At 42.5% G+C, this 11766-nt stretch overlaps 3 protein-coding genes across 3 annotated transcripts; all 3 read left to right on the plus strand.

Moving 5' to 3' along the window:
- Positions 1–1376: 1376 nt before the first annotated feature.
- LOC128310195 (trypsin 3A1-like) lies at positions 1377–2343 on the plus strand. The gene is made up of 3 exons (XM_053046776.1): positions 1377–1901; positions 1969–2069; positions 2151–2343. The coding sequence occupies exons 1-3, from the start codon at positions 1377–1379 to the stop codon at positions 2341–2343; spliced, it is 819 nt and encodes a 272-aa protein (XP_052902736.1).
- Positions 2344–8719: 6376 nt separating this feature from the next.
- Positions 8720–9700, plus strand: LOC128299174 (trypsin 3A1-like). The gene is made up of 3 exons (XM_053035047.1): positions 8720–9253; positions 9334–9434; positions 9508–9700. Exons 1-3 carry the CDS (start codon positions 8723–8725, stop codon positions 9698–9700), a joined length of 825 nt encoding a protein of 274 aa, XP_052891007.1. The 5' UTR covers positions 8720–8722.
- Positions 9701–10306: 606 nt separating this feature from the next.
- On the plus strand, positions 10307–11386 carry LOC128297085 (trypsin-7-like). The gene is made up of 4 exons (XM_053032649.1): positions 10307–10612; positions 10679–10909; positions 10992–11095; positions 11194–11386. Exons 1-4 carry the CDS (start codon positions 10307–10309, stop codon positions 11384–11386), a joined length of 834 nt encoding a protein of 277 aa, XP_052888609.1.
- Positions 11387–11766: the final 380 nt, after the last annotated feature.

The raw sequence follows: 11766 nt of genomic DNA on the forward strand, positions 1-11766 counted from the left end.
AGATTAATTTTTACCAATTCATTCGATTGGTTTAACACTCTGTGTATGTCGTGAATTAGCAATGGATCATGAAGCTATCGGTCGGTAAAATACATTTTACCCAATTATGAACGAGGAATCGATTCCTAATGCTTGGGAACAGAGCGCCATAGTCAATCATTAAACCCGATTAATTTACCCGGTGAATTTCGGTTGAGTCGCTCTCCCCAATCGAAGGCTGTAAATATTTGGGATTTTCAACATCTCATGGAAAAGTTGAAGTCCTTTCCAGATTTTTTTCAAGATGAACTTGAATGTGTTTATACCTTTATAAATGAAAATTTCTTTCTATTCTAGGGATCTTGTTTAAAAATGAAGTTTTCTGCTGGAATGGTCAGGACTTTCTCGCAAGTGTAGTGATTTTCACCTTGCGAAAGCTCAGAAAAAATCTACGCCAACCTTCAGTTATTCATCTTCAACTTGAAAACATTCCAGAAATAGTTCCAACTTCACCATCTTTGTGATCTTCTAGCCAATTAGAATTTTTTGAAGATTTCGGAGAAAAATTTATTAGGCACAACACTAGATTCAATCATTTTCTAAAATAGCCAGATGTTGTATATTTTGATATAGAAGCACTTCAGAAATTCAAGTTATTCCAGAAATTTCACAATATAGTTTCGAATAGTTCCTTCCCGTACTGGATATGACTAGTGATAAAAAGCTTTAATGCTTACTTTGTTGCATACTTTTTTTTTTAGAAATATTCGGTTCTGATGCCGGGCGGAAGCTGACGTTAAGAAATACTCCACAAGGTCGCCTCATAAGAGCTACTATCTCAGGAAAAAACGAAACCAGGCATGTCAAACTCATTGCATAAGTACATGATTGCATGATTGAAACATAAAAATAAAATGCTTTCGTTATTGAACGAATTGTGTCGCGTCTTAGATTGATAAACCCTGACCGGGTACTATAAATATTGTTACGTTAGCGGCTATTTGCTCACCAATGGAGCTAAATGATCCATTCATAATATTTGATTACGTTGCTTAAATTTAATCGGAATTCTGACTTTCCGTAACCGCAGAAGGAGAAAGAGAAGGAGTAGGGAGTAGGGTTGGAGCTTTTATGTTGGGTTTGAGTTTTGAAACCGATCCCTGATCAATGGCAAATACGTTGGTTAACATGATACGTTGTTTTTGCTAATCACATCCGATAACTGCTAATCGCGCGTAATGGGTTGCTTGATAATGGCACCAGCGACTGATAGTGAGTGGAGTAGCAAATGCCGGTTGAATTTATTATCGTCGTCCAGCTGATTGGGTGCGATTTTTTGGGTATAAAAGTAAAATAACGGGCGTCCCATAGGCAGTAGTTCGTTTCGGAAGACAAACATGAAGGCGTTCGTAGTGCTGGCATTGTGCGTGGCCGCCGTAGCGGCATTGACCGATGAGGAAGTTTGGTTGCAGTACAACCGTCGTATGCCGGGAGCGTACTACACCAAGGGAGTGAAGCAGCTTCCCCCGTACCAGGGCAGAATCGTCGGTGGAGTGGAAGCCGACATCGCCAACTATCCGTACCAGCTGTCGCTGCGTCGTGCCCAGCATAGCTGTGGTGCGTCCGTGATTGCGGCCCGGTGGGCACTGTCCGCTGCTCACTGCACGTTCCCAGTGCCTGCACCGGGTGTTATCACTCTGCAGGGCGGCAGCTCCAACCGCGTAACGGGAGGAGTTGTGTTCCAAGTGGAGGAGATCCTTAACCACCCGGACTACGATGACTGGAACCTGTACAACGATGTGTGTGTTCTGCGTACTGCTACGGATCTGGTTGGCGAGCATATCGCTGTGATCGCTTTGGATCCTGCTGGTGCAGCCCATGCCCCTGGTTCCCGTGCCGTTCTCAGCGGATGGGGTCTCGATGTATGTGACAGTAGAACTGCTGTGGGTGGAAGAGCGCAGTTTAATGTGTTCCTTCTATATTCTGCAGGATAACCGCGTGCTCCCGACCATGCTGCGTCGTGTTGACATTCCCGTGGTTGATCAGGCAGCCTGTGCATCGGCGTGGAGTCCTTTGACCGTTACGCCTGAGTAAGCCTTTTCAGCACCATCTGTGAATCGGGCGTGCAAATTACTAAAACTTTTGGGGTTTTTTTTTCAATCTACTTACAGTATGCTCTGCGCCAGCGAACCCGGACGCGATGCGTGCAACGGTGACAGCGGTGGCCCACTGGTCGTTGGTGGACACCAGATTGGTATCGTTTCGTGGGGTGATGCGCAGTGCGAAGGTACCTGGCCGGGTGTATTCGCTCGCGTTGCTTTCCCCAATACCCGCAACTGGATCGCCCAGGTCACCGGTGTTTAAAGAAATCAGACCACGGATCTACGGAAATAAATCAGTTTTGAGCTTTTACTATACATGACGAAGTATTTGAAATTGAAAAATAAACGAAGAAAGAAAGTACCAAACATTATTCTTTAACCGCACCGTAAACTACAAAAGGATGCTTATCGTCAAAAAGGCTTATAACATCATGCAACGCAACAAGATTATGCAAGACGTAGAGCGGCTAAATGACATTGAGTTTAAGCACAGTGACACAATTGATTGTTTTATGAGTTGCTTTACGAGCTTCATCTTATCAGACGCTACAACTCCGCTTAATATTGTTCAAGGTAGCACGGCTTTTGTTACCTTGTTAATCTCTTAAACGTTGACCTTGACCAAAGGGTACCGTGCCGTTACTATTTGAAGACTTCAAAGAAGCGTTAGCAAATTTTTTAGTTGCACAAAAACATCCTTCCTCGTGACGTCCTTGGGTCGGTCTAAGTTGCTTCATCGTGCGTTGCTTTACGCACCGACGCTTATGACCTAAATTAACGTGTACCTAAATAATCGATTCGTTCTGTGTTTCGTGGCTCAACAACCCTTATCGGTCAAGGTGTGTCTACTGCAACTCATGTGTTGCGTTTACCAAGATAATCAATGTTACGTACGTATCGAACGGAAATTGTTTCTATCACTGATCTACGATTTATTAAAATTGCAATTTGCCAATGACCTTATCCCGGGAATGCTCGGTTGTATTGGTTGTTGGCGTATTTCGATGTTGTTTGTCGTTTGTTGTTAGTTTAGACGGACTACAAGTATACACCTATAAGTCTTCCTCCGTTTTAGTGGGTTTGGCGTTGTCCTAGAAGACGACTGTTTCCTCATCGGCTTAAACAGTCACTATCTGACCTCCGTAGAGTACAGACGTAAAAATCGAAGCTTAGTAAGTGCGTACACAGATAGTGAATACATACAACATCGAGCGTACCCAAGATGGGTCAACGCTCCAAAAAGACCACGAAGCGGCCGTTCCCCATGGCAACGGGAAGCAAACCAAAACGCAGAATTGTGCCTAACCTAGTGCAAGCGTGTGCAGCTAACCCATTCGCACCTTTGCTATCGATAGCGGACAACGAGATCGATATCACGCATACAGCTCCCAAACCGTCCGGCAATGTTAAGCCGGAGCACGCACCACCACCAATAACGGTCGCCAGTTCTAACGTTCTGGACATCCACAAAAAGGTTATGGCATCTGGAGTCATGCGTTACACGACAGCAGCTACGTTCAAAGGCATTGTAGTCCGCACTACAACCACAGCAGATTTTAAGGCTGTTTGTCAGCAGCTGAAATCTACGAACACAGAGTTCCACTCCTACCAATTGCACGAGGACAAAACGACCAAAATCGTTTTAAATGGATTAACCGATATGCCCACGGCTGAACTACAGGAACTTCTACAACAGGAGAAAATCAATCCAGTGGCAATAAAAAAATTGCCTATCAAACAGAAACGGTTTGATCAGCAGGCGGTGTACCTACTACACTTCACCAAAGGTACAATCGACATAAATGTACTAAAATCAATCAAAGACCTTAACCATCAAATGGTCACATGGCGCTATTTCTCCGGGCAGCCTGGCCCAATGCAATGCAAAAATTGCCAACGGTTTGGACACGGTGCAGAAAATTGTTTTAGAGCACCAGTTTGTATAAAATGTTCCTTGGGGCACAAGTCTTCAGCGTGCCCATTAACTGCATCGGCAGGTGAGGAAAAGATCCCGACGCACAAATTGAAATGTGCAAACTGTGACGGAAATCATACGGCCAACTATAGCGGTTGTCCTAAACGATTAGTGAAGACAAAACCAAAAAGTCAAAACGGACAAATGTTCTCAGCACAGCAAAGCCAGGTACATTTATCTAGCAGTGATTTCCCTCCACTTCCCCCCCGTTACCAAAACTCCTTCCCAAATGCGCCCACTATTCCATCCCGAGTGAACGGTCAGTCAAACCGATCATTTGCAGACGTTACTAATACTAATGAACTTTTTAATACGGAAGAACTAGTGCAAATCATATCTGACACATTCCACAGTCTTCGTGGATGTAAAAGTAAAGAGGACCAAATCAAGGTAGTCTTTACAATTGTTCAAAAATATTGCTACACGTAAATGGTGCAATTAAATAATATCAAAGTCGCCTACTGGAATGCAAATAGCATTACCAATAAAAAAATAGAATTAGCCAGATTTCTAAACCTTCATTCTATTGACGTTGCCGCAGTGACAGAAACTTTCCTCAAAAGTGATCAAAGCTTCAATATTGCAAACTATTTCTCATACCGTCTTGACAGAACATCTGGTCCGAAAGGTGGTATTTTAATACTAATTAAAAAAAATCTCAAACATTCATTACTACCATCATTTAACCTCAAAACCGTAGAGGCTATTGGAATCAAAATTCACACCAGTCGGTCCCCAATTTCATTTGTGGCAGCTTATCATCCAGGTGCAAATAAAAATATGTCTAAATTCAGAGCCGATATAAAAACCTTAACCAACCTTAAGCACAAATTCTTCATATGTGGAGACTTTAATGCTCGTCATAGACTGTGGAATTGCGCTTCTAATAACCAAGCAGGAAAAATCCTATTTGATCTATTGCAAATAGGTCAATTTTCTATAAACCATCCTGATTCACCAACCTATATTCCATCTAATCCCAACAATAATCCCTCCACATTAGATCTGATCCTTACAAATAACCAAGACTTCTCCCAACCAAAGACTAAGACCGATCTAACCTCAGATCATCTACCAGTCTTGTTTACCATCAACGACACGCACTTGACTAAAATTCCGAAAAAACAAATCTTTGACTACAAAAATGCAAACTGGCCTCTGTTCAGATCTCAACTTAAAAACAGTATAAATCACAATGGAATTGACTTTAATCTGATCACACATCCATCTACAATTGATACCATGATAAACACACTAACAGCTAATTTAACACAAGCTCATGATATAGCCGTTCCTCGTTCCACTCCGGGTGATTATAATATTTTCATACCGCAATCAATTATTTCCTTAATTAAACAAAGAAATATATACAGGAAAAAATGGCAAAGACACAGACTAAATAACAATTATAAAAACACCTACTATTCCCTGAAGCGAGAAATTGAAGCCAGAATGTGTTTACTGAGAAATTCCGCATGGTCTAAAAATCTTGAATCTATTAACCCTCAACACAACAACAACAGTAAGTTATGGAAGTTCGTGAAAATAATAAAAAAACAACCCAAAAGTATTCCAGTTCTGAAACATAATAACAACACGCTTTTGACCCCTAAAGAAAAAAGCGAAGCAATTAAAACACATTTTCAAGAAGCGCACAACACCACATCAAATAGTACAAGTCCTATAGAAAATAAAATAAACTCAACTGTTTTAAAGTTTTTCCAATCTAACCCCACTCCGAGAATAATTCCCACCGATTTAATTAAACCTAAAGACATAATTAAAATTATAAAGTCAACTAAAAACAAATCCTCTTCAGGACCAGATAATATAAATTACAGAACCATAAAGCAGCTTCCACGAACCGTTATTGACTACATCTCCATAATTTTCAACGCATGTTTGAAACTAGGATATTTTCCAAAAAACTGGAAACACGCTAAGGTTGTACCCATTCCAAAATCTGGTAAAGATTTGAGTCAAGCTTGCAACTATAGACCTATTAGCCTGCTAAATTGCCTCAGCAAAATATTTGAAAAAATAATTGCGTTGAGACTAAGAACACACTCAGAAATGCATAAAATCATTCCAAATTCACAGTTTGGTTTCCAACCCGGTCTCTCCACAACACACCAACTACACCGACTCAAAAACGATATAACACACAATCGAGATTCCAAAAAATCAACTGGGTTAATACTACTAGACATGGAAAAAGCCTTTGACACCATTTGGCACGACGCTTTAACCTACAAATTAATTAAACACGGATATCCAAACTATATAGTCCATTTAATTAAAAGTTTCCTAACAAATAGAACTAATGCCGTACACATCACTAACTCCATATCCAATAATTACACACCTATGGCTGGTGTACCACAGGGCAGTGTACTTTCTCCCTTACTATTCAACATTTTCACATCTGACATACCCAAAATGACAAAATGTACACAATATCAGTATGCAGATGACTTAGCAATCGGCACTTGTAGCAAAATATCGAAAACAATAGTTAACTCATTAAATAATTCCTTACTTATCTACCAGAAATATTGCAACAAATGGAAATTAAAAATCAACCCAAACAAGTCTGAAGCAATATTTTTCACTCGTTGTACTAGTAATCGCAAATTACCCAATAAAAATCTTCAATTAAATGGAATAAACATACCCTGGCGCACCGAAGTCAAGTACTTAGGTATGACCATAGACAAAAGACTCACCTTCAAGCCACATATTGAAAACCTTATAATAAGATGTGAAAAACTATACCGAAGCCTCTACTGTTTTTTAAATAGAAATTCAAAATTAAACCTAAAAAATAAACTTCTTTTATATACTTCCCTAATCCGACCCGTAATAACCTATGGATCACCAGTTTGGAGCTCGTGTGCTAAATCTCACAAAATAAAAGTGCAAAGAATCCAAAATAAATTCTTAAAAGCTTTTTTAAACCACCCACCCTGGAGTAGAACTACTCTGATACATAAAATTTGTAATATTGAAGTCCTAGAAACATTTATATTGAAATTGAACTCCAAATACATTTCAAAAACCAATAACAACCCAAAAACCACATTTTTGACATCCTCAACCCATATGTTCTTCTGATATTACTAATTCTCCAACATTCTCCCACCCTACCCACAAACTTCTATCATATCCCAAAGCCCACCTTTATCACTGTATAGATTATTAAGATTAGGTCTAGGTTTCAATCTTTTTTATTTCTCTTCTTTCTTTGTAAGCGTTTGTCTTTCTAAAAATAATAATATATAGAATTTTTTTTTCTTGTCCTGAGGTGGGTTTTTGCAATATTTTCCCACCCGAATTCCAGTCTCCTCTAAAGGAAAACATAAAATCTGTTCAGCAAAGCTTAGTAGAATACAAAATTCCAATATAATGAGGAAAGCGTTGGCGAACCCATTGTAAACTTATCAACTAATTTCAATGTATACTGATATCTCTATTCAATAAAGAAAACTACTACTACTACTACTACTCATCGGCTTAAAGTGGCACTACATAAAACAATTATCCACAAAGACAACAAAAACCAAAGGATGGACTACGATGGGATATGGGAACAATGGAAATTAAGGTTAAGGAATCAAAGGATAAGTCCGTTATCTCGCGCAAAGCAGTAAATGAGCCTTAATAAACCTGAGGTCCCTACAGCGCAAAATGTCGCGAATTGGCAGATGACTTTTTTTTCCTGTCCTATATATTGTAACATAAAGATGATCTTGCTTTGCCACATCATACTGGAGACACTGATTACTTTATAAATTATCTGGCGCTGAAACCACTTTGCGGGCTCCTCCTGCTGCAAGAGTTCTCTAAGCCATTCTCAGTCATTATCCCGGATCTTCTTGAGGACACATTAACACAATCACTCCATCTCACTTTGGGACTATCACGCTTCCTCTTAACCTGTGCTCGAGCTCGATCTTCCGATGTTATTCTAATGTCAGGTAGGTTACTGGAGTCTAACGAACCTAATTTGCTGTACGACTAGAGACACGAAAGACACGTCAACATCAAGACTCTTGAAGCATGGAACTACAACCTCGGTCTGCTATTCATGACTTTAGCTGTTATAAACTAGTTACTAGATATTCAGTATTGTATAGGAGGCAAACACATGAATGCCGGTTCAGCTTTTAAAATGATGTAAACAATAAATAAACAATATTATTGTCTGAATTTGTCCGACAGAGTCTGTTATGTATGTTTAGGAGAGAAACTTGATTTAAATTCAGGGTTCTTAGATGTACTCTTCTAACTGCTTATATCGATGAAATAGCCGAGTATTTGCACCCCAAATAGCACTGTCACAGATGATATCATCGACCACATTATTTTCAAAATTTCTTGGGTTTTTTTTGGTGACCGTTATTCATAGTCGTCAGGAGGCGGGAATTTACATGGGAAATTTGCTTTGGAAAACACTGTGGATGTTGTAATTTGATATGCTCGAAACAGAACTTGATCTATACTTTGATAATCCGCCATTATCATCATTTGGCGGCTGTTTGGTAGCTGCGATAAAGATTGGGGAGCTCTCGGTGTATGTCCGATAGGTGTGATAACATGTATAAAAGCAATTCTTGCGATGGCATATGTTACAGAAACGAAGGTATCAAGGTTGAAGGTATTAAGAATGAAGCAACTATTCTGTTTGATTTTACTGTTTGCATCAGTTCTTGCGAGTTTCGAGGGAGGGCAATGGGTCAGATACACCCATCGCCATATGCCCGGTGCATACCATAGCTTGGGTCTGCCCGTGCGGCCACCAAACCTCGGCCGAGTCGTTGGTGGAGTCGATGCAAACATTGCCGACTATCCGTACCAGCTATCGTTGCGCCGTTTCGACGATCATTTTTGTGGCGCATCCGTTATTGCAGCTCGCTGGGCACTGTCCGCTGCGCACTGCACATTCCCACTGCCGTTACCGAGCTCGGTGCAGCTTCTAGGCGGGACTGCCGATCGTACGGCCGGCGGCATCATGTTCGACGTGGAAGAAATCATCAACCATCCCAACTACGACGATTGGACGGTGGAGTTCGACGTGTGTGTGCTGCGTACCGTGGTTGACTTGAGCGGTGTGAACATTGTACCCGTTGCACTGGATCCGTCCGGCACGACGCATGCGCCAGGATCTCGAGCTGTTGTCAGCGGATGGGGTGTATCCGTAAGAATCGAGGATCAAGATGGAAGATGCTGAATGTCTCTAAGTAAGGTGCAAATGCATTTAAATTGTATTTTTTCCAGGGAGCCGGAACTTTGCCGATCATTCTACAACGTGTTGATATTCCGGTTGTTTCCGATGCGGATTGTGCTGCCGCATGGCCTGAAGGATGGGTCACACCGGAGTATGTGTTGCGATCGTTGTAGGTGGGCGAGCGATGTCTAATGTTTTCACGTTTTATCCACGTCTTCCTTCAGTATGCTTTGCGCCAGCGAACCTGGACGGGACGCGTGTAACGCCGACAGCGGTGGCCCACTGGTGGTGGGTGGAACTCAAATCGGGATCGTTTCCTGGGGAGACCCGGCCTGTGTTGGATCGCCTCCAGGAGTTTACGCACGGGTTGCATTCCCCACCATCCGTAGCTTCATTTTAGACACTACTGGAGCTTAAACGTTGGATGTTTGGTTAAAGGATTTGAATAAAATATAAATTTGATAACAAAATATTAGAGTTTAGTTGTTTTTCGAATTTAAAACTTTTACTTTAGAATGACTGAGATATGTACTTCTCACGGACTCACGGACGTAATCTTGAAACTACTAATGTTTTAGTGCACGGGAAAAATGTTATGAAAGAAATACACTTCCAACGGACGTAACTGCATTGATCTCTTGTTTCCCTTGTCTCCAGTTTGCGTCTGTTCTACACAACGCACGGAGCATATTTTTTATCAAAACCCCTGACCAGTGTGTTTACGCTGAGTCAGGAAGGAACGGAATCATGTACCGGTTGTTGCATGTTGCGATGTGCGTATAGTTCGCATTCGGTTGCGCACTTGTTTCAGTGACAGGCGCCTGATTGCAGTATGATAGTGTCAGCAAAAGAAATTGGCAGGAGTAGCTGTTAGACAGCCGGTGTACAATGATTGAGTAGACAGCATGGTTCGCATCGTGCGAAAAAAATGCATCTCGTTCATCCGGCATGCATGACCTATAAATAACTGGCTGATGGTACCGGTAAGGCTTATAGCAAGCGGTCGGGTTCAGTGGTGCAGTAATGAAACTTGTCGTAGTAATTTGTGCGGTGGCAGTTGCCGTGGTCAGTGCGAGCGATGTAGAAAGCGCGCGATTCGAGCGACGCATGCTGCCGGACGGTGCCCAGGAGATCGACGATCGTCAGCCGATTGGAAATGTTGGCTCGCTGAAGAAGATTGTCGGTGGTGAACCGGTAAGCATCCAGACGCACACCTACCAGCTGTCTCTGCGCAACTACGACTACCACATCTGCGGGGCCTCGATCATATCGAGCGTTTGGGCCCTTACCGCTGCCCATTGTCTGTTCCCCGATCCGGACCCGAAAACGGTAAGACGGCTCGTGATGGCTACTGTGATGGCTTGGTGAATAATTGGAGACTGTTTCGCTTGTAAGGTCACACTGCGCGCTGGAACCAGCAACCAGTCGGTCGGTGGTCGCATCTACAACGCATCCCGTATCATCATCCACCCGATGTACAATCCCAGCTCGATGGATAATGATGTGGCGGTGATTCGTGTGGACTCGTACTTCAATGGCCCGAATATGGGATACATTGGGCTGGTGCCGTTGGGCTACGAACCGATGGCTGGTGTTCGGGCTATCGTTACTGGATGGGGACGCCAGGTAAGGGGCATGAGCTGACCGGGAAGCGAACAATGTTCGAAACTAACCCCACGTGAATACCACTGCTCACCACACATTCTAGAGCGAGGAATCGAAACAGTCGATGACACTGGCCGGAGTGGAAATCCCCATCGTAGATAAGGCGGACTGTATGAATCAATGGAGCGGCGTACTGGTGTCACCACAGTGCGTATACGACCGAACCGAATCGGTCTTATCGAATGACCTGGCGATATTGTTTTTCATCCCCCGTGTTTTTTTTTTTTTTGCTATTTCCTCCACAGAATGATCTGTGCCGGAGAGTTGGGCAAGGATTCGTGCAACGGTGACAGTGGCGGTCCGCTCGTTTCCGGCGGACGCCAGATCGGTATCGTGTCGTGGGGATCCACCAAATGCGGTGGCCCACTCGCCGCGATCTACACGAACCTGGGCAACGTGGCAATTCGCACCTTTATCAGCTCGACGACGGGCGTCTGAGATTGGCGGTGTGTGTGTGTGTGCGACGAACGAATAAAGCAAAATAAATGTATCCACACCGATGAACTAACCATTATCAGTGGTCGATGCACAAACCCGGGCCTGGCATTACGTTTTGTTTGCGTTTGCGAAGGTTGCTTGATAACATTCCGGTACTATCAGCTGTGATAAAGTTTCGAAGATCTGCCACGCTTTTACTGGAAAGCTTTGGAAAGCGTGAGGAAACTGAGAAGCTTGTGTGAGCTTTCGTGGTAAAAGTTGCACCCTGTTTTCCCGTATGAAAGCTTCCGCCATTCCTCAATGGAAGCTGAATTAATTTTGTGAATAATTGTGAAGGCTAAGTAAAGAAATTTAAAGTAAATCAAATAACGATTGAATTG

Source organism: Anopheles moucheti, chromosome 2, assembly GCF_943734755.1.
Source record: "Anopheles moucheti chromosome 2, idAnoMoucSN_F20_07, whole genome shotgun sequence".
Classification (NCBI taxonomy): Eukaryota; Metazoa; Arthropoda; class Insecta; order Diptera; family Culicidae; genus Anopheles; species Anopheles moucheti.

What these genes read in the sequence shown, in the direction of transcription:
- LOC128297085 (XM_053032649.1), top strand. Translation starts at nt 10,307, where the DNA reads ATGAAACTTGTCGTAGTAATTTGTGCGGTGGCAGTTGCCGTGGTCAGT. An exon ending in CCGATCCGGACCCGAAAACG is followed by an intron (nt 10,613 to 10,678) that starts GTAAGACGGCTC and finishes TTCGCTTGTAAG; the next exon opens with GTCACACTGCGCGCTGGAAC. An exon ending in GGCGTACTGGTGTCACCACA is followed by an intron (nt 11,096 to 11,193) that starts GTGCGTATACGA and finishes TTTCCTCCACAG; the next exon opens with AATGATCTGTGCCGGAGAGT.
- LOC128299174 (XM_053035047.1), top strand. Translation starts at nt 8,723, where the DNA reads ATGAAGCAACTATTCTGTTTGATTTTACTGTTTGCATCAGTTCTTGCG. An exon ending in TCAGCGGATGGGGTGTATCC is followed by an intron (nt 9,254 to 9,333) that starts GTAAGAATCGAG and finishes TATTTTTTCCAG; the next exon opens with GGAGCCGGAACTTTGCCGAT. An exon ending in GAAGGATGGGTCACACCGGA is followed by an intron (nt 9,435 to 9,507) that starts GTATGTGTTGCG and finishes GTCTTCCTTCAG; the next exon opens with TATGCTTTGCGCCAGCGAAC.
- LOC128310195 (XM_053046776.1), top strand. Translation starts at nt 1,377, where the DNA reads ATGAAGGCGTTCGTAGTGCTGGCATTGTGCGTGGCCGCCGTAGCGGCA. An exon ending in TCAGCGGATGGGGTCTCGAT is followed by an intron (nt 1,902 to 1,968) that starts GTATGTGACAGT and finishes TATATTCTGCAG; the next exon opens with GATAACCGCGTGCTCCCGAC. An exon ending in CCTTTGACCGTTACGCCTGA is followed by an intron (nt 2,070 to 2,150) that starts GTAAGCCTTTTC and finishes ATCTACTTACAG; the next exon opens with TATGCTCTGCGCCAGCGAAC.